Below are 19,312 nucleotides of genomic sequence, written 5' to 3' on the forward strand. Positions count from 1 at the left end.
TTATCTTTTGGTAAACATTGATTCAATTTGCGGCACAAACAAAAAATAGAAACCACAGGATTGCAATATGTTGTGGAATCCTTGCCTTTGAAACTGTAACCTGACTGCCATGTCAAATGAGATGTCAGAGGAACCAGACACAAGAGAGAGGAGCTTCCCAGCTTCCTGGGAGTTTTCTGCCCTCTAATCTGCAATATCACACCAGTGTACGGATCCATAGATGGAGGCGGACATGTTGAAAAGGTAACCGCAAAGACTTCTTTCCTTCCAGGAAAGGACGTCCAATACCAGCAAGGCTAAAATAAATGACGGCACATGTGGATGTGATTGAGAAGTTTGAATAACATTGATGATAAAATGCACGTTTACAAGTCTTGTGTACATCTTTACGTGGTTAAAAATCCAGGGGAACAATTGTATTTAGGAACAATCAATGAATAAACCATAGTGTATGTGGAAAACTACAGTATGTCATTAGTAATTTGGATTCCTCTCAGTTGTGGAAACAGTGGATTCATGGGATTTTTTTTTTTTTTTTTTTACCAAGATAAGAAAAAAAGTTTAAAAGAGATGAATTTGCATTTCATTTCTAGCGTAGGTGGATGATCTGGTATGAGAGGACAGACGTGAGAAGATAAATCAAATAAAGTGTGAAGTGTTCTTCCGAACCCAGAAATGATCAGTCACTGAATAGTTGGCCAACTCTTGCACATGACATGCATATTCTTATGTCAGTGTTTTTTTCTGTATTTTATAATCTATATAAAAAAACATTTTATCATCAGCAGCAACTCCCCTCTGTGTGTTGAGGTGCACATACATAAAGTAACCACTAGAGGGTGACGCTTAACCAATAACTTAAGTCTGCACCTCAATGACAATATTACATCTGTACAGGGGCTTTACAGGATTTAATGGGGTGTACTCCATATCATCAACTGCTGTATAACCTCTATATATAAAATATGATTTTATCTTAGCTTTCAGGTGGCAAACCCCAGCTTTCTGTGTAACACACAATCAAATGGAAGTGCATGCATGTTCGGGAAAAAGGAGCCAACAAAGCTTAAGGTAAATCTTTTTATACTGTAGGTTTCAAAAGTTGTAACACTTCCATGCTGTTTATGACCCTCAGATTGTTGCCTCAAGAGGCCTCAAGGTAATAATGAACTTTATTTGTATAGCACCTTTCATATACGGCATGCAGCTTAAAGTGCTTAAAGGTCCCATGGCATGAAAATGTCACTTTGAGGTTGTTTAACATTAATATGCATTCCCCCAGCCTGCCTATGGTCCCCCAGTGGCTAGAAATGGTGATAGGTGTAAACCGAGCCCTGGGTATCCTGCTCTGCCTTTGAGAAAATGAAAGCTCAGATGGGCCGATCTGGAATCTTCTCCTTATGAGGTCATAAGGAGCAAGGTTACCTCCCCTTTCTCTGCTTTGCCCACCCAGAGAATTTGGCCCACCCAAGAGCAGAGGTGTATAGTCCAGGTGCCAGAAAGTAAAAATCCTGCCATGTTTTTGGATCTGCCTCTACATCTAGAACAGGTGTTTTCACTAACGAGCTCATCTACCTGGTAGAGGAGCTGGTTTAGTGATGGTTGGGACAGCTGCTGGACAGGATTTCTACTTTCTGGCACCTGGACTATACACCTCTGCCCAAGAGAAAGAGAGAGACATCATGGCTTTCAAACTTGCAAAGTGGCAGTTGGTCAAGGCCACACCCCCACCCTCCACCTTGCCCCCCCTCTTCTCCTCAATAGCTACAGACACAGAAATGGCACATCCTAAGGAAAGCTCATTGTGGGACTGGCTCTAGTGGCTGTAATTCTGCACCAAGGCTGAATTTCGGGAAAGAGACTTCAGATACAGTATTAGGGGACCACTAAGGTCTATATAAAAGAGACTTCAGATACAGTATTAGGGGACCACTAAGGTCTATATAAAAGAGACTTCAGATACAGTATTAGGGGACCACTAAGGCCTATATAAAAGAGACTTCAGATACAGTATTAGGGGACCACTAAGGTCTATATAAAAGAGACTTCAGATACAGTATTAGGGGACCACTAAGGTCTATATAAAAGAGACTTCAGATACAGTATTAGGGGACCACTAAGGTCTATATAAAAGAGACTTCAGATACAGTATTAGGGGACCACTAAGGTCTATATAAAAGAGACTTCAGATACAGTATTAGGGGACCACTAAGGTCTATATAAAAGAGACTTCAGATACAGTATTAGGGGACCATTAAGGTCTATATAAAAGCATCCAAAGAGCACCATGTCATGGGGCCTTTAACATTTAAAAGAGAATAAAAACGGGAAACACATTATTTAAAAAGAATACAGGCGTTGCTGTGAGAGAGAGCAACCCATTACAAAGATAAGCTACAACAAAAAAAGAAGGTATTTAAAGGCAAAACAGGTCATTTAAAAACAGCATGTCGTCAAAGTTCTGCTCGCTTATTGGCTCTTGCTGATGCAATAAATAAAGCACAGACATTGTAAAAAGTGGTGCTGGGTTACACAGAAATTTCAACAGAGCCTGCCTCTGATATCTTTCTGTAGGCTGTTCCACAGTTTGGGAGCACAGCATGAAAAGAAAAAAAAAAAAAAAAAGCTGCATGTCCACTTTTCTTTTTGGTAGAGTTTTGAGTAACTAGCAAACCAGCAGTAGATGATCTATATATATCTATATAAAATAAAATAAATCTACGGCCGGGGTGTCAAACTCAACTTCACTAAGGGCTACACTGGAAAATGAGAATCACATCTAGAGACATGTTTAGTTTATTTTATTTGTTCGCAAAACTCAAATATCTTTGTGACATATAGTCTTTTCTCTAAAAAAAGTTAGGAAGAAGTTCCTCAGACATCATAGAAAAAAAGCGCCCAAAAACGTCAGAAAAAGTGAATAAAACGTTTGAAAAAGTGAATAAAACGTTGGAAAAAGTGAATAAAATGTTGGAAAAAGTGAATAAAACGTTGGAAAAAGTGAATAAAACGTTGGAAAAAGTGAATAAAATGTTGGAAAAAGTGAATAAAACGTTGGAAAAAGTGAATAAAATGTTGAAAAAGTGAATAAAACGTTGGAAAAAGTGAATAAAACGTTGGAAAAAGTGAATAAAATGTTGGAAAAAGTGAATAAAACGTTGGAAAAAGTGAATAAAATGTTGGAAAAAGTGAATAAAACGTTTGAAAAAGTGAATAAAACGTTGGAAAAAGTGAATAAAATGTTGGAAAAAGTGAATAAAACGTTGGAAAAAGCGACAAAAACTAGGTGGGCGAAAATGTATTGTGAACCTACATGCGGATCCAGATCAAAATGTGGGCCTGATTTGGCCTGTCGGGACCTTGAGTTGGACACCTGTGATCTAAGGGGGTCGGGAAGGAACATGGGACAGGAAATCTGTGATGTAGGCCGGTCCTAAGCCTCTGAGAGCTTTGTATACAAGGACTTTAAAAGAAATTCTAGAGGCGACAGGGAGCCAGAGCAGTGCAGCTTAGACTGGAGGGATGTGTTCTCTCTTCTTTGTTTTAGTCAGCAGAGTTCTGGATAAGTTCCAGCCTCTCGAGATGTTCAAATACTCGACGAGTTGTCCCACACAAATGTGACATGTCTTATTCAAAAATGAGTTACTTGTCACAACACAAGGAAGTTATCATGCGGTGAATACTAATCAATCACCCCCATGTTTATTGCTCGGACGGAAACTTATAATAAGGTAAACTAATTCTTTGTAATGATGGCTGTATTATTTAAAAAATACAGTCATAGAAAAATTATTCACTTTGATGAAATTTTAAGTATGAGTTATTTTTATTTTTTTAATCAAGATGTATAAAAACAGATTTATTAATAAATAGATGTTTAATGTGCTTATACATATAATATATACACAGTATATACTCTGACCTGGGAAAATATAGGAGTGACAAAACACTTTTTTTCTGCGCAGAACAAAACCAACAGTGTGTCAGTTGGGGATCTTCATCCGGACTGAGGGCAACCTGATCGCTGCTGCCTTCACCTCCGCCGTCATGTCAACACCCAGCTGGGCCCTGGAATACACCATTAATGTGAGCTCATGCTAAAAAAAAAAAAAAATTGGTATCTTGCACTGAAATCAGAAATGAAATCTTTGGTTTAGTGTGGACCTACTTTGGCTCATAGCTGACATCCACATCTGGAGGCAGTATCCCTTTCCCTTCTCTCAGGCGCTCAACACCGTTCCTGGTTTAAAAAAAAAGAAAGAAAAAGAAAAGTTTGTCTCGGATGGATCCAATCGGATTCACTGTCAACACTTCACTAAAAGGTCAATATACACACACCATGCAATCATCACTCCGTTGTCAGTGCAGAATTTGGCTGGAGGACAGAGCAGGCGTAGTCCCGTCGCGTCAGTGATGAGAGTTAGAGCCTTGCGGATGTACTGATTGCTCGCGACGCCTCCAGACAGCACCTGTCAAAGAAGAGTTCATGATGAAATCTTCCAATCTAGATTAGCGCAGTCTTCTCGGATTCAAAAGGATGGGGCTGGTGTTATTCTAGAGTTTTCTTCTTCTTCAAATCCCATGAAAAGACCAAAACCTACAATGGGTTGGTTAGGTTGGTGACACCTCTACCCTGTCCGTGGCTCTCAACTCCAAGCCCATTAGGGGACATACACCCCCCCAAGAAAAAGGGCTATTTCATTTCCTAAAAGAGCTGGGAAGTGAACGGTAGTTTTTAGCAAACAAACTAGGAGTAAAATATTAGTTGGGGACTATTTTCAGCTGCGAATTAACACATTTTTGGGGCACTAGCGAGTATTTTTTGGAGTGACATTGGATAGACAGGAAAGGTGGGAGAGAGATGGGGGGATGACATGCAGCAAAGGGCCGCAGGTCGGATTCGAACCCGGGCCGCTGCAAAGGCCTCAGCCTACATGGGGCGCACGCTCTCACTGGGTGAGCTAGAGCAGTGTTTTTCAACCTTTTTTGAGCCACGGCACATTTATTACATAAAAAAAAAATCCCGCGGCACACCACAAACCAAATAGGTTACAAAATGACACATTGTAGCCTAATAAGATCAGAATCTGCATTTTTCCTTTTTAAAAATGTATCCATCGCTGTTGCAGGCTTACATCGATGATCTCGGCCCTACTGCTTACATCCTGTCACTGCCACCTTTTGCGCGCATCGCGGGATGCGCGCAAAAGGTAATTCTATGGTCTTAAATCAACAAGTTCATTATTGCGCTATACTGCCACCTACTGACACGGAATAGTATTTAATTTCTCTGCCAGTCATCACATTGCAGGCACAGATGCGCAACAATGGCAAATTATTTGCAGTAACTCAATAAAAAATATTTTGTTGGACCAATTAAGTAAAATCTGATAATTTCTCACGGCACACAGGATGATCTCTCACGGCTAGTGACACACTAGTGTGCCGCGGCACAGTGGTTGAAAATCACTGAGCTAGAGGTCGCCCCCTATTGAGTATTTATAAGATAAATATAGAATATTGATATCCTTATCCTTTTAAAAAGGTATGATTTTAATGTACATTTTTATTTTTTTATTACTGTACACAGAATATGTTAATCTAAGTAAAGCATGCTGGGAGCACAAGTGAAATAAGATCAGTTTAACACCAGTAACAGTGTCCATATCCCTGTAAGTAACCTTCTAATTAAGGAAGAAGAAATGTACATGGTTAAAATGTAATCTATTTACAATCACCTTTTCTCCAATGAGCACCCAATGACTGCAACTCTAGACGTTGGCATTGTTGTTACTACTGTTCTAAAAAGGTCAACGCATGCATTCATATCAAATACAGAGTGAAGTGACGCGCTCACCAAGGTGGGACTGCTCGATGGCAGCAGGCCGATGGCCTTGGAGAACAAGATGGCTCGGTGTGTGCGCTTTGCAAGATGAGAGGCCACTGTGTGCTGTGCGGCAGCTGCAATGTCATTCACGCATGATAACAGCGTCCCCTGTTCGATACCTACAGAGGGAGACAAAAAGTTACAATTCAATACAATGCATTTGTCGCGTGAAATCATATACAAATACAATTTCAGGGAAATGTAATCCGCCAGTTCCTTCAATTTATGCATTAAACCAGTGGTAATAATAAATATGTGTGTGTATGATGGGGGGGGGGGGGTATCCTAGTGGCCTGAGGGTAAAAGCTTCTCAGTGCTGGCCTGGTGCATCCGGTACCTTCTCCCCGACCTCTACAGGTAGAAAAGGTGGTTTGGATCTTTACTGATTCTCCTAGCCTTTTTCTCTTGCCGCGCCTGGTGTAAATACCCTTTAGGCAGGGTAGGACCCCGTATGTTCAGCCAGACAAACAACTCTCTGCAGGGATTAGCAGTCCTGTCCTGTGCGGTTTCTGTACCAGGCGGCGATATTCCCCCCCCGTCAGGACACTCTCTCAATGATGCAGAAGCAGGTACTGCTCAGGATTTGAGGGTAAACTTCAGAATTTCCTCAGGCGTCTGAGGTGAAACGGTCTCTGCCTTGCCTTTCTCACCACTGAGCCAGTATGCAGCGCCCGGGTCAGACCCTCTGCAACGTGGACCCCAAAGCACTTGACGCTGTCCACCCTCTCCCCCGAGGAATCGTTGATTTCAACGAGGGCGTAGTTCCTTCCCTGCTTCTTCTCACCCAAAGTCCACTATCGTGTCTTTAGTCTCGCTGACATTGGTGAGCATGTTGTTGTCCTGATACCAGCAGGTCAGGCCCTCTACCTCTTCCCGGTAGGCCTTTCCATTGGTGTCTGTGATCAATGATCTGTGATTTCATTTATTTAGATGTGAAGGTCCCCAACAGTTTCTGTCAACCTGTGACAATGCTGGGGAACTAGTGACAAAAGCAAGTACAATTTTATTGAATAAACATTATCAAGAGTGGGTTTCTTTTTCTGCATATTTCTCATTTGTTTTTGGTGTGCAAATGACATTTGCCAAACCTCTGTTCATCGTGTAATTTGTTCATCTGTGTACTTGATGGACACAGATGAACAATTTCCAAAATGATAATTTTTTTATGTGTTTTAAAAAGCAGACATTTTGACTTACCAAAGCAGGAAGAGCACAGGTTAAACTAATAAGATCAATGATCCCATGCATTACTGCAATGCAGCATGTTATGAGTTACACACGTGTTGGACAAGTCAAACTGTCTGTCTGTAAAAAATAAATAAATAAAAGGTCTATGCTTCTGATCACTTGGGTTATGGTTGTCATTTGAGACCTTGTGTGTGTCCTCATACCTTCCTCGGCTTCTTTTTTCATTATCAACATGTTCACTTGATTCCGTAGCCCAGCGAAAGAAAAGCAGCAGTCGTACGTTTGTCCCATAGGTGTCCTGAAAGGGAACCTCATCCTGTCGCCATCCTTCGCTAGAAGCTCTATAGCTTGTCCTCCGCTTAGCGTGGAACACTGTGGGTGTTTTATGAGCGACAAACGTCTTGCCACCTGAGAATCCACAATAAGACAATATCTGATTCGTTTGTACTCACAAATTGAACATCACGACCACTAACAACACTCACGTTTTAGCGTTAACGTAAGACCTTACTTTATCCAGTGTATCCCCTGGAGCTTCATCCAGAGTGTGACCCAGGAGCAGAAAGTCGTCGACTCCTCGAGCCACGGCGAGAAGCGAGTGACCACCGGAAACGAGCAGGACCAGGAAGGGGAAGGCGACCGGTTGAAGCATCCTGACGGTCAGGGCGTGGGCTTCCATGTGGTGGATGGGGATGAAGGGCAAGTTGTGCTGCCTCACAAACCTCTGACTGAACTCAAGACCGACGCCCAAGCTCAGGCCCAAGCCGGGCTTCACGGTGGTGGCCACGGCCGAGAGCCGGCTCGGGTCCGTGTCGCTCCTCTCCAAAGCCTCCTGGACCACACGCTCTATGTTTTCTCTGTGGAGCTGTCGTGCCACTGTGGGGATGATGCCACCACTCCTGCAGCAATCAAGAGGGAAGGACAAATGTCAAAAGCAAAAGCCCTAAAGCAATGACCCTGTTAACTGAACACAGCTCTGACACCCACTGCAGTGGCTTAAAAATCCTTCCAACAAAATCCACTTACCAACATAGGGGTAGGATTTCAACGCACAAAAGACCGAAAGGAAAATCCATTTTAAGTCCATTTATTTCCATTTCAGGTACAGCGATGCAAAAAAAATGTGTACGTGTGAGTCTGAACTGGTATAGCTACCCCCCCCGTCTCAAGCCAACCCCCTCCCTACTAGCAGACATGATAAATAGCAAATAAGAAACTAGGGGGTGTCAACAAAAATAATCAGGGGAGTAAACAACCTAAATATGTATGTAAATAATTACACCACTCATAATGTAGGTAGACCATCTCATCCTAATAGAACAAAGATTTGGTAAATGTAAATAAAATACAAATGATAAAGGCAGTAAATGGCTCCTACACCCACCTCAGATGAACTTCTTTCTGTGAATGTAGAGACTCTCCCAGTATTTCACCCGTCTCGTCCAGCACAGCAGCTCCAGTGTCATCACAGCTCGTCTCAATGCCCAGAACCAGTCTGGAGCAAGGTGCTCCTCCAAGTGAGGGACAGGACCAAAATGGGTGTCTAGACTGTAGCAGCCTGTGCAGAATTTTTACTTTTGTAGGGAACATGGCCATGACTCCAATACTAGCCAACTGTGAGTTTTAAATAGTCTAGGAACTGGGGGTGACCTCGCCTCATTTCCTATTGAATTCTAAACTCTTAAATTAAGATAGCTGAGACGAATATGGGAACGGCATCACATTAGTTCCCCGGGCAACGAACCAAAAACAGAAAATACACGGAGTACGTGGAGTTACGAGCAGAAAGTTAGTGTACTCAGATGCATTAGTATTCTCTCTTTCGCTCTAGCCGTGTGGCTGCTGCGTCACATGTAAATAATTCCGTGCACCGGCACGTTTGGGACCTTTGATTAAGTACAGACATGAAGGCATTAACAAAAATATGAGCAACAAAATTCAAATTATATCTGTTAAACTTATACTTTTAAATAGCAAATAATAATAATAATAATAATAATAAAAATCGGCTGGAAAATAAAGCATGGGTCTAAAAAGTAGATGCTTTTTGTAGGGGACATTTTAGTCAGCTGCACAAGCATGTGCATGAGTCGAGCGGATGACAGGGCTTTCTGACCAAAACGGTATTTTCATCAAAGTTTTGATGTCGAAAGAGGTAAAGTTGATTTGGTGTCACTTAAAATGTCAAATGTGTCCGTTTTTAGGTTCCTGTAGGTGGCGTCGCGGTGCTATGTGTGTTACAAACATGGCGCTTTTTCAGTATTTGAAACGACCCTTTTCCGTGTAACGTTAATGTGGTGAGTGAAGCAAATCTACCAGTCACTTGCATATTTCACCAGCATTTGGCTGGTAAACGGTGCTAATTTAGAACCCTGGTTATCAGGTCCAGAAATGCGGATCTTCTGATTAAAAACCGCACAATAACTCAGGAGCAAGAAAGTAGTGTATTGTTGGGAGAGTTGGCAGATTGTTAATGCATTTCCTTAAACAGTCCGCGTTGTATGAAGTCATCATTAATATATTTGGTATAGCTGAATTAAAACGATGAGTGTAAAACTCGTTTTGCCAGTAGAAAGTTCCTAAGTACCACAACAATAAAGGCACCAATTACGTTCATTTGTACTGGATTTTTCTGTCGCAGGCTGGCTAGCTAGCTAACTGCAGAAGAACAAACCAGTAACGTTACCCATTTCATGTCAGTGAACTTGTAATGTATCATACAATCTGTTTGGCGCTCTGTCTGTAGTTTAGTTATTGTGTTGTAGGCAAAGAGTGTGTATGTAGCCAAAGGTTTTGAGGGAGGTAACCGTTGCTAATGCTATCAACATAACACGGAAATGCCTCGGATCCCTAGACTGTATAAAATACAGCTCGGATCACGTCTACTGTGGTTGATGAGGGACGTCCTGCTGCTAGCAAATATGTTATTTTATTATAAACTCGTTAATTAGATAACCTGTACGTTTTAATACACATTTTAGACGTTTCTGGTAGATTTCCAGTCAGTTTTTCTAGTAGTATAGCGTTAGTAGTTATTAAATATGGCTGTGGTACACTTTGTTGTTATTCCCTGTTTAGCCACCACCAGGAAGGTTAGCTTTAACAGCGTTAGCATTTTTTTTTTTTTTTGACTTGGGGTTTTTTAACAAGCATTTCATGTCAACTTTTCTAAAGTAGGTATGGAACACCCGGCTTGTATTTTGGAGGAATTGAAGCAGTTTGTCGTAAAGGACGCCCCACCGACGGTGTATTACATCCCAGATTTCATATCGGAAGATGAGGAGTCCTACCTTCAACAGCAGGTGTATAAATCTCCCAAAACTAAATGGACTCAGCTGTCAGGCAGACGGCTTCAGAACTGGGGAGGGTTACCACATCCCAAAGGCATGCTGGCAGAGAAGATTCCTGACTGGCTCCGGACCTACTGCGAGAAGATTTCCTCTCTAGGTGCATTCAGTGGGAAAACCGCCAACCACGTGTTGGTGAACGAGTATAAACCAGGGGAAGGGATCATGCCTCACGAAGACGGCCCTCTGTACCACCCGACCGTCACCACCGTCAGCCTGGGCTCTCACACCTTCCTTGACTTCTACGCACCCATCAGCAGCCAGGAGGCCGCTGATGCACCGCAGACGGAGGAGAGCCGCTTCCTCTTCTCCCTGCTGGTGAAGCCGCGCAGCCTTCTCATCCTGCAGGATGAGATGTACCAGCGTCTCCTCCACGGCATCCGGCCCCGCGCCCAGGACACGCTGACAGACAAGGTGGTGAACCGGTCTGCTGCCGGGGCCGTGCCAGGAGAGACCCTGACCCGAGGAACCAGAGTGTCACTGACCATACGACACGTGCCCAAAGTTATGAAGATGAAGCTTGTACTGGGGAGGAAATGAAGAAATACTGCACGTTGGCATGCTAGTTTGTTATAATACTACACGCTGCGTTTGCCACGGACACCATCGAGCATACGATCAATGGGACTGTCTCCTCCAAGCTGCTTCATTCCCATTATGTGTTTATAATAGATCACTTCTAGCTTTGTTAAATATCTGTGCTGCCACAAGTGATCTCACTGCTGCAGTAACATTTCTGGACATTATCAAAGGCAACATTACAAAGAGGGTCGCAACTAGAAATTGTTTAAACTATGGATTCATCTCTTAAAGTGCCCATATTATGAAAAAAACACTTTTTCTGGTATTTGGGGTGTTCTTTTGTGTCTCTGGTGCTTCCACACACATACAAACTTTGAAAAAAATCCATCCATGCTGTTTTGAGTGAGATACGGTTTCTGTATGTGTCCTGCCTTCAGTCTCCTGGTGAGCTGTTCAAAATCGGCTCGGACTGTGACGTCACAATCCGAAATGAGCTGGCTAACCGCAACCGTTAGCTGTAGCGTTAGCATGCTAACGCTAATGCTAACACTAGCATGGTACCTCGTTCTCAATAGCAAAGCACTGCTACAACACACACAAGTTCACCATAATCTACAAAAGAACTACTTACATGTGCGCCCTCATTTAGAAGTCTCCCAGCTAATCCTGCCTTGTAACTGACTTAAGTTGGAGAAACAGCCTGTCTTTTACTTCTATGGAGCTAGCTAGCTGACATGATCTACATCTGAGCTACTGAGCATGTGCGAGTGCAATCAAAGATAGTACAGAAGAAGAAGATGAAAAGAGGTCTCACTCTGTAGCTAAAACAGAAACCAGGTGAAAAGAGGATCTACAGCAGTGAGAGAGAGCTGTGCAGTACAACAAAAATATGGTGTTTTTTGAAAATTAAACCATGTAAACTTATTCTGGTACAACCTTAAAATACAATTATGAACCTGAAAATGAGTATAATATGGGCGCTTTAAATATTTTAAGGGAGTATGGGATCTGAGTAGCAAATATATGGAAGAAGAATGGTGTCTTAAATTTGGTATTTTATTTGGTTTTGCTTTTTGTTGATTCATCATTCAACTGTTTCAGCACTACATACATAAAATGGACATAAATTACTGGTTGTGCTTTGTGTATGTATTGTTTACTTTATGAATTTATTTAACAGCTACAAAGAAGAGTCCAACCGATAAACAAGCATGGCCAATACAAGTGGTCGAAAATGTTCTGCTCCACTACATGTTTGTCACATCAGCAGAACAGCACTTTAAGGGTTGTTGGTCAGTGTAACGCTTATCAGTTCAATTTTCTAAGCACAAACGGACATTTGGAAAAACTGAAAAATGGGTTCCAATATCCAATTATTATTTTTTTTTCGCCTTGACAAATAAAAAAAAAAATTGGATCTTTTAAACTGTTTTTCCAGTTTTCTGTTTTTATTCAGAGGATCAGAAATTTAGAAAATTACAAAATTGCATCTGGGCTCCAATTATTCAATAATGCAATGGTATTCTCTCTCTCGTTCCGCCTAGCTACGCCCTGCCCCCCCACTCCAAACCATCAGTTTTGTTTGTTTTTTGGTCCATATGCAGTTAATGACCTGCATATTCTGCAAAGTAGAATTTTTGTTTTCTGTTTTTCCAAATGTCCGTTTGTGCTTAGAAAATTGAACTGATAAAAGTTACACAGACCGTTTATGAAAAAATTAATAATGGCCAATATGCTCTAAGATTTGTTTTTTGATGTAATTCAAATCAGCATGTTTCAGTTGACAGAAACATTTTGCATTTTACTCAATAAATTAAGAATAACAATCAAAAAACTCCTCACTTATTAACCAGAGTTATATCTTCAAAGTTACAACTGCCTTGTTCATGTTTTGAGTTGGGACACAACCTGCTGGCTGATCCCTGGAAATATAATGGCGCAAAGCTCTTATGGGCTAAAGCTGTTGTGTTATATACTGAGGATCGGGCTTAGTTTCTGTCCAGCACAACTGAAAGGCTTTGTCATCATGTGCTCTTGTCCTGAAAAATGCACTGACTTTGGTGTGAAATCATATTTCACAGGAGGAAACCCAAACAATGGAGCCACAGACGAAGCGCTGGAAAGGGTCCGTGTGCGACTCAGACTCCTGGGTAGCTTATCCTGTCCTGTCAGATGAGCAGTCACAAGACGTCGAGCTGATAAAGGCGTTTGCTGCACCCATTGTCAACAAGAAAGAGACCTCTCGGCTTCTCCGGGAGCTGAGCAGCCTATACCCATTGAGCGGCCTTCAGCACATCAAGAGGGTGCGGGCGGTCCGGGAGAAGGGCAGCCCTCATCCTCTGGAGGTCCTCGTGTGCCTTGTCAGCGACGCACCAGACACCAAGGTGATAAACATCGACTCTCTGCTCCCCTCGGATGGAGTCAGACACGACGGATTAGGTGAGCCTTTTGTGGTGAAGGTCCCTGCACGCCCCCCCTTGACCCGACCCCAGTTTGAGCTGGCGAGCAAACACTGGCCCACCTCCTTTCACGAGGACAAACAGGTGACCGTGGCCCTGAGAGGAGAGCTCTTCAGTCCGCCTCAGAAAGCCAGGATGCACATGTACATGACGTCTGCGTTAACAGCTGCCCAAGCAGGAAAGGAGTTGGGAATGGAGGCGGTGGGGGCTGTGGTGGTCGACCCGGCAACGGAGAGAATCGTCGCGGTAGGCCACGACTGCAGAGGTGACCATCCTCTTCATCACGCGGCCATGGTCTGCATTGACCTGGTGGCTCAGAGCCAGGGCGGCGGACGTTACTCTTTTGACAGATACCCTGCTTGCGGGTTTACCTCGCCAACCTCAGACCCCTTCCAGAGCGCTCCTGGCGCAGAGGCGAGCCCTCAGCCATACATATGCACCGGGTATGATCTTTACGTGACCCGAGAACCTTGTGTCATGTGCGCCATGGCGCTGGTACACTCCCGGATAGGTCGGGTCTTCTACGGGACCGCCTCTGCTGACGGGGCTATAGGGACCAGATATAAAATCCACTCGCAGAAAGATTTGAACCATCACTTTGAGGTTTACAAAGGCGTGTTGGGCAAGCAGTGTGAGGATCTTAACGGTCTGGGCCACCACATCAAAAGAGGAGTGTACAGCAAAGTAGATAATGTATCAACTTCAAAATATCAGACATGAATGGGCCTGGACCTTTTTTATATATATATATATATATATATATATATATATATATATATATAATATTACATAAGCATTTCTTTTAAATAAACGTTTTAATCATTTGGCCATTGTTGTATTGAGAGCACGTGTGTAGATGAACACTAATAAGGCTCCTTTAGGCTCGTTGGAAGGATTAAAGAGCAAGTTGGTGACCCTGAAGCCTGACTTTGGGTAAGATATTGGCACAATAAAAATGTTAATTTAGCGGGGAATTAAGTCATTTTCTTTTGTAAGATTCTCGGTGCACAGGTCCAGATCAGGGAGCATTTTTTTTTTTTTTTATAAATTCAGATGCAAAAGAACGACTCAAACCGAATGTTAAATTCAGTATTTAGCTGGTGTTTTTGTGCTTATCTTTGAGGTATTCCCATTTCCAGCGCTCACAACCTACAGTACTCACTACAATAACATAGCATTGTTTTGTCACAATTCAGCTTGTGGCTGTAGAACAACAAATGTTAATTTGTGAAGATTTTGTAAAGTTTGCGGTTTCAAGATTGGAGAGGCTTTTTTCCCCCCCCATGTGGACTCTTTCACAGTATGAGCAACTTAAAGAGCATGTCAAATTAGTTTTCAAACGACGTTGTATACATAGGATTAATTTCTCGGATGTTGTGCATTTTGATGATTGTTTCCAAGCTTCTTTGTTATTCCTGTGCAATCTGTTGTAATACTCTATCATGCATCTATTACACTGTGGATGTGTTATAACACACTTCCCTGATAAGCCTAGGATTGTCAGTGTTGCTTCTCAGGTCAAATACGGTTTTCTAAAAAAAATAGCTTTTGTATTCACCTTTTTAGAGTAAACCTTGTGTAAAATCCTCTGATAATCTGAGAGAATCCTGAATTAACTGACTTTTCCTTTGTGGAAAGTACCCAAAAGTTTCATTACATTCCTGATATTCTATAATTACTGGGAAACATGCAGTGCACAACCATTAGAGATGAAACACTTTGAGGGCACAAACATTTTAATAAGATTAAGGACAAGAACTCTCCAGAGCTATGGGCAAACAAAGCAGGACTAGCTGCCTTGATGATAGCCAAAAAGTCATAATCTAAAGAGAGCGCCTACATGAATGTAAGCTGATCACAGAGCTACTGTAGACCTTCCTCAGTAAACACTTAACCAGACAACAATAACTTGTCTCATTTCTACACGCAGGACTTTTTCTTTAGCATACGGGACATAACATTCACAAAAAAACTGTACAATGTAAAAAAAAAAAGTCTGCTCTGTTTTGATTGAGTTACGAAAGAAGAAATGATTCACATACAGAGGAAATCGTGCAAATAAAGAGTATTAGGATTCCACTCAGCATGAATACGTTTGACGCCCATTACAAAATGAGAGTGTACCAATAAACAAAAGAGCCACAGGCCCCAACCCTTAGGAAGTAAACATCTTTGAAAAATACATTTGGGGACATTTGTGGCTAGAAACCAACTCGTACTCACAATTTGTGTTGCCATGTGAACTGAGGGCAAAGAAGAAACAAACTCAACCAAAAGCCTCACTGATGCCTGGGCCAGCCCAGGTCTATGCAGGCCAAAATACATCATTAAATATTCACATAAGTTAGTAATGCATATGGCATCCTGTCATCTACAAACCTACTCCTGCTTTTTTTTTTTTTTTTTTTTACATTTCATCGTAAACCTATTTTTTTTCTAAACGACGACAGTGACGTTTACACAAACTGTACGACTTAGTACACACATCGGCGGTATGGACTACACAGGAGTTAACTTCTGTTGCTATGAGGCATAGCATTTACAACTACTTAATACTTGTTGATGCCGAAAATTCGCACTCTGTGTAGTTGTGGCAGCTTGGGGATCAGGACGCTCAAGAGTGAGGCAGTGTTTATGACAAAGTGTGTGGTGTCATACTTTGTGTAGAAACTTGCCAGGAAGTATCTGTGGAGCAAAACGGACAAAAAACAACAACCATGAAACATGAAAAAGGCAGTAAGACAAAACCAAAGTGTGCAGAACAATTATCTATAGAATTCCTACACATTTCAGTTTCCATAACTGTTCCACAGACATTTAATGCTGTTGTCATGATCAACAGTTTCAGAGGTGATAATGAAATGCTTTCTTTTATGTCTGGTAGTATCAAATGTTCCCTATCGCTGTGTCTAAATCAGTGTAAAGACGGAATCATGTGGTCTCTAATACGTACAGAATGATGGGGGAGATGGTGAAGAACTTTCTAGATGAAGTGAACTGCACGCCGTAGTCGAGCTGTTCCCAATGTGTAAGAAGTCTGGCTTTTCCTTGGTCGGGGGTCTCAAAAGGTGTGCCTTTCACTGCATGCATAAAGACATACATTCCCTGCAGAGACAAAAACACAGCTAGAAGTGCAGTGCTCGCAGTCTGTAAAGAACAAGACCATAGTAGACTGATTAAACGGGGTGTCCTTTCTGTTTTCATAACTTATTGTATGTTTTGAATAATGTTCACGATATATGGAAATTAAAATATAAAAGAGTAGTTAGGGCCATTTCTCTAAGACTGGTTCAGAGATATTTTTTTATACAAATATATCTTTTTTTTTAGACAAACTAGTGCGGATAAAACAAGTATGTTGCTGCAGGAAGTTTGAGGAGGAAAAATCCTAACAGAAACAACACCGCTTGTTGCCTCAATAAAAATATGTTCTAGAGACACCAAAAAAAGCATAGGATGATGCCGACTTATTGCTAAATTAGCTATCATGGGCTGGCCACTCATTTCCGATTACATGCCTCTATGTCAAAAACACAAGAATGCAGCTTTAAATGGAAAACCTGCATTACAGAGGGAAAAGTTATACAACTGAAATGCTGACATACAGCCAAGCATTAATCAGCACACTGCAGTTGTATTGTGTGGAAAACAATAGCCCTTAGTTGACCTTAGCCGTTACTGTTAATAGCCTTCCGTATTGGCTGTGATACACAATCCTTGTAAACTGCTTCAAGCTTGCACTTCTTGATGATGTCACACACATGGACTTTGTTTCTTCATTTGAGGCCAGCCACGTAACAATGTAAGGTTAGTTTTGTCAACGGACATTATGTGGAGTGGGGAAATGATCATAATAGGCCACGCATTAGGTTGCCACAAGGACAGCCTCCCCAAAAGAGAGCATATTTTAACAAGCACAGGCAAGGCAGAAGGTAACAGACACCAGGCTAAGCTTGCATGCAAGATTAATTTGGCTTGCGAGGCTACAACGGACTGTGGTTTTCAAATTGTTATCTAAAACACCCATGAAGCAAAACGCTTAATTGTTTTTGGAGAGCGATTTGACAATCTGAATGACCTAGTTGGTTGGTTTGTCGTGGTGAGGAGCACTAACAGAGCGAGAGTGTAACTTACAAAGTTGTGTATGACATTAGTGAGAGTCCACACCACCGGCACACTGAAGAAGGGAATGCTCAAGAGCACAATGTGAAGTATTCCGACACCCAGTGCATAGGTCAGCCAGATCCCTCGACTGTTCATGACCCGAGTATTTGGGTTCACCTCACTGTGTGCCACACCCACATTCATTCTGGTCTGTGAACAGAAAATATATACATATATTCACAAATTATTATACTTATACTTAACAACTTATTTACCACACTTTTTCTTTCCTTTCCCCATAAGCTATTGCAAGAAGTTCCCCCTTAATGTTTATTTAAAAAAAAAAAAAGGCTTTCTGCATTGGCTGTCTTGCTCATCAATAGGGTCCAAAATCAAACAACTATTTTTTTTGAATGGACTTTGTTACTGTGCTAAAAGCCATTTGTGTCCTTTTTCAAGTACTTCAAAAGTTTAAAATGTCAGCTCAATCAATGGTTCAATCAATGGCGGCAATATCCAATAATCAGACTTTGACATAAGAACAATAACTATTATTTAAGCTCTAAATCCCACAATCACGCAACTCTTTTATGGAGCCCTGAAAATATCAAATATGCATAGATTGCAGATACACTACATGCGGAGGGCAACAGAAATGCATAATTTACAAGTTTCTATAGGTACCGGTATACCTTCAGTTGAAGAAGCAACGATTGCCAATATAGCAGCCCTCCATGAAAGTCTAAATGTGGTAACAAATTAAAACCTTGTGCAATCTTACTGACCTTCACCCTGTCAGACTGGAGTAAAGAAAACAAACAGAGCTTAAGTTTCAAGTCATTAAAAGGCAATGATGAATTTCTTCCACATTCCCAACCAGGCCAGTTGCATGTCATTATTTTACCAGCAAGATTACATTTTGACATCTGGCAATTGTTTAAAAAATGTATTAACACTGTTAAATGAAGAGAATATATCATAATGACTTTCGACCAAATTTCAAAGTCTCAGGCTAACATTACACGAGCCCCAACATTTAGCCAAAGGACTGTCCTCAATTACCCTAGTGTAACATGAAGCTATCCGCTACATGGTGGTATACTGGTGCTCATATCAGTCGACAAGAGATTAAAAGTTGATACATTCGGTCTGATAACAAAACTGATGACAATGCCAATTACTTGTAGAGAGTATCTGCACCGATGGTAATGACGGGCAACTGGAAAGAATCACGAGACAAGATTTGACTAAGGTTGTATACAAATAATACGAGATTTGGTGCTAAACCACTATCACTGAGTCTATTCGCTCATAGCAATAGCAAATTGTACGACTGTCAAAATACCTTTAGCTAGTTAAATGATTACATAAAACATCAAACCGATTACACTCATCAGTGACGTAATGTAAACTGATTTTATCTATACTTTAGTGTCATGTCAAGTAACGTTAGATGTGTAAGAATGAGACGTCCCTTGCCTTTGACGTGTTTTCGTCTCCAGTACATAGCCCGGACCAAACCACCACTAGTATTCTAAACTAAGTTGTTGCAGCGTCATTTCGTTAATAAGAAACAGTTAGAAACATTTGGTGGTTAAAAGTGTAACATTAAACACCCAGACAGCCAACTGTTGCAAACTTACAGGTAGTAGCGAGCAGTGGAGGTATTTATAGAAACAAACTGCTATGGAGAGAAATGGTTTATCTCCTTGTTGATGTGTCTTTGCTATTCACGAGCGCAGCCGCATAACACACGTCGTAGACTGACCTGAGCGGAAGTAGTCGTGGTTTCGAAGGGCAACGAG

The 19,312-nt window shown here is 41.6% G+C and overlaps 4 protein-coding genes across 8 annotated transcripts; 2 read left to right on the forward strand and 2 right to left on the reverse strand.

The window, feature by feature from the left end:
• Positions 1-3,858: 3,858 nt before the first annotated feature.
• On the reverse strand, positions 3,859-8,961 carry osgepl1 (O-sialoglycoprotein endopeptidase-like 1). Its single transcript, XM_039817443.1, has 7 exons — positions 8,460-8,961; positions 7,587-7,974; positions 7,279-7,483; positions 5,858-6,006; positions 4,339-4,469; positions 4,169-4,240; positions 3,859-4,068 (listed from the first exon to the last, which is right to left on the reverse strand). The coding sequence occupies exons 1-7, from the start codon at positions 8,669-8,671 to the stop codon at positions 3,984-3,986; spliced, it is 1,242 nt and encodes a 413-aa protein (XP_039673377.1). The 5' UTR covers positions 8,672-8,961; the 3' UTR covers positions 3,859-3,983.
• adat3 (adenosine deaminase tRNA specific 3) lies at positions 3,993-15,397 on the forward strand. Of its 3 annotated transcripts, none has more exons than XM_039817445.1 (2): positions 3,993-4,086; positions 13,026-15,397. In XM_039817445.1, exons 1-2 carry the CDS (start codon positions 4,048-4,050, stop codon positions 14,121-14,123), a joined length of 1,137 nt encoding a protein of 378 aa, XP_039673379.1. In that variant the 5' UTR covers positions 3,993-4,047; the 3' UTR covers positions 14,124-15,397. The 3 variants fall into 3 exon arrangements, with proteins under 3 accessions (XP_039673379.1, XP_039673378.1, XP_039673380.1); XM_039817444.1 differs by lacking the exon at positions 3,993-4,086 and adding an exon at positions 9,111-9,230; XM_039817446.1 differs by lacking the exon at positions 3,993-4,086 and adding an exon at positions 9,295-9,372.
• alkbh6 (alkB homolog 6) lies at positions 9,130-11,269 on the forward strand. 2 transcript variants are annotated; one of them, XM_039817448.1, is made up of 2 exons: positions 9,130-9,230; positions 10,253-11,269. In XM_039817448.1, the coding sequence occupies exon 2, from the start codon at positions 10,255-10,257 to the stop codon at positions 10,960-10,962; it is 708 nt and encodes a 235-aa protein (XP_039673382.1). In that variant the 5' UTR covers positions 9,130-9,230; positions 10,253-10,254; the 3' UTR covers positions 10,963-11,269. The 2 variants fall into 2 exon arrangements, with proteins under 2 accessions (XP_039673382.1, XP_039673381.1); XM_039817447.1 differs by having other exon boundaries at positions 9,142-9,230; positions 10,250-11,269.
• On the reverse strand, positions 15,122-19,282 carry ormdl1 (ORMDL sphingolipid biosynthesis regulator 1). 2 transcript variants are annotated; one of them, XM_039817450.1, is made up of 4 exons: positions 19,151-19,282; positions 17,538-17,717; positions 16,357-16,508; positions 15,122-16,088 (listed from the first exon to the last, which is right to left on the reverse strand). In XM_039817450.1, exons 2-4 carry the CDS (start codon positions 17,709-17,711, stop codon positions 15,953-15,955), a joined length of 462 nt encoding a protein of 153 aa, XP_039673384.1. In that variant the 5' UTR covers positions 17,712-17,717; positions 19,151-19,282; the 3' UTR covers positions 15,122-15,952. The 2 variants fall into 2 exon arrangements, with proteins under 2 accessions (XP_039673384.1, XP_039673385.1); XM_039817451.1 differs by lacking the exon at positions 19,151-19,282 and adding an exon at positions 18,987-19,144.
• Between the last annotated feature and the right edge of the window lie 30 nt (positions 19,283-19,312).

This window comes from Perca fluviatilis, chromosome 12 (assembly GCF_010015445.1).
Source record: "Perca fluviatilis chromosome 12, GENO_Pfluv_1.0, whole genome shotgun sequence".
Classification (NCBI taxonomy): Eukaryota; Metazoa; Chordata; class Actinopteri; order Perciformes; family Percidae; genus Perca; species Perca fluviatilis.

Excerpts from the sequence above, each read along its gene's own strand:
- ormdl1 (XM_039817450.1), bottom strand. The coding sequence starts at position 17,711 with ATGAATGTGGGTGTGGCACACAGTGAGGTGAACCCAAATACTCGGGTC. Across the intron at positions 16,509-17,537 it reads CTAATGTCATACACAACTTT|GGAATGTATGTCTTTATGCA; the intron begins GTAAGTTACACT and ends TTGTCTCTGCAG. Across the intron at positions 16,089-16,356 it reads ACCATCTCCCCCATCATTCT|ATACTTCCTGGCAAGTTTCT; the intron begins GTACGTATTAGA and ends TTTGCTCCACAG.
- osgepl1 (XM_039817443.1), bottom strand. The coding sequence starts at position 8,671 with ATGGCCATGTTCCCTACAAAAGTAAAAATTCTGCACAGGCTGCTACAG. Across the intron at positions 7,975-8,459 it reads CAGAAAGAAGTTCATCTGAG|GAGTGGTGGCATCATCCCCA; the intron begins GTGGGTGTAGGA and ends TGATTGCTGCAG. Across the intron at positions 4,069-4,168 it reads GATGTCAGCTATGAGCCAAA|GGCCCAGCTGGGTGTTGACA; the intron begins GTAGGTCCACAC and ends GGTGTATTCCAG.
- adat3 (XM_039817444.1), top strand. The coding sequence starts at position 9,174 with ATGACAGGGCTTTCTGACCAAAACGGTATTTTCATCAAAGTTTTGATG. Across the intron at positions 9,231-13,025 it reads AAGTTTTGATGTCGAAAGAG|GAGGAAACCCAAACAATGGA; the intron begins GTAAAGTTGATT and ends CATATTTCACAG.
- alkbh6 (XM_039817448.1), top strand. The coding sequence starts at position 10,255 with ATGGAACACCCGGCTTGTATTTTGGAGGAATTGAAGCAGTTTGTCGTA.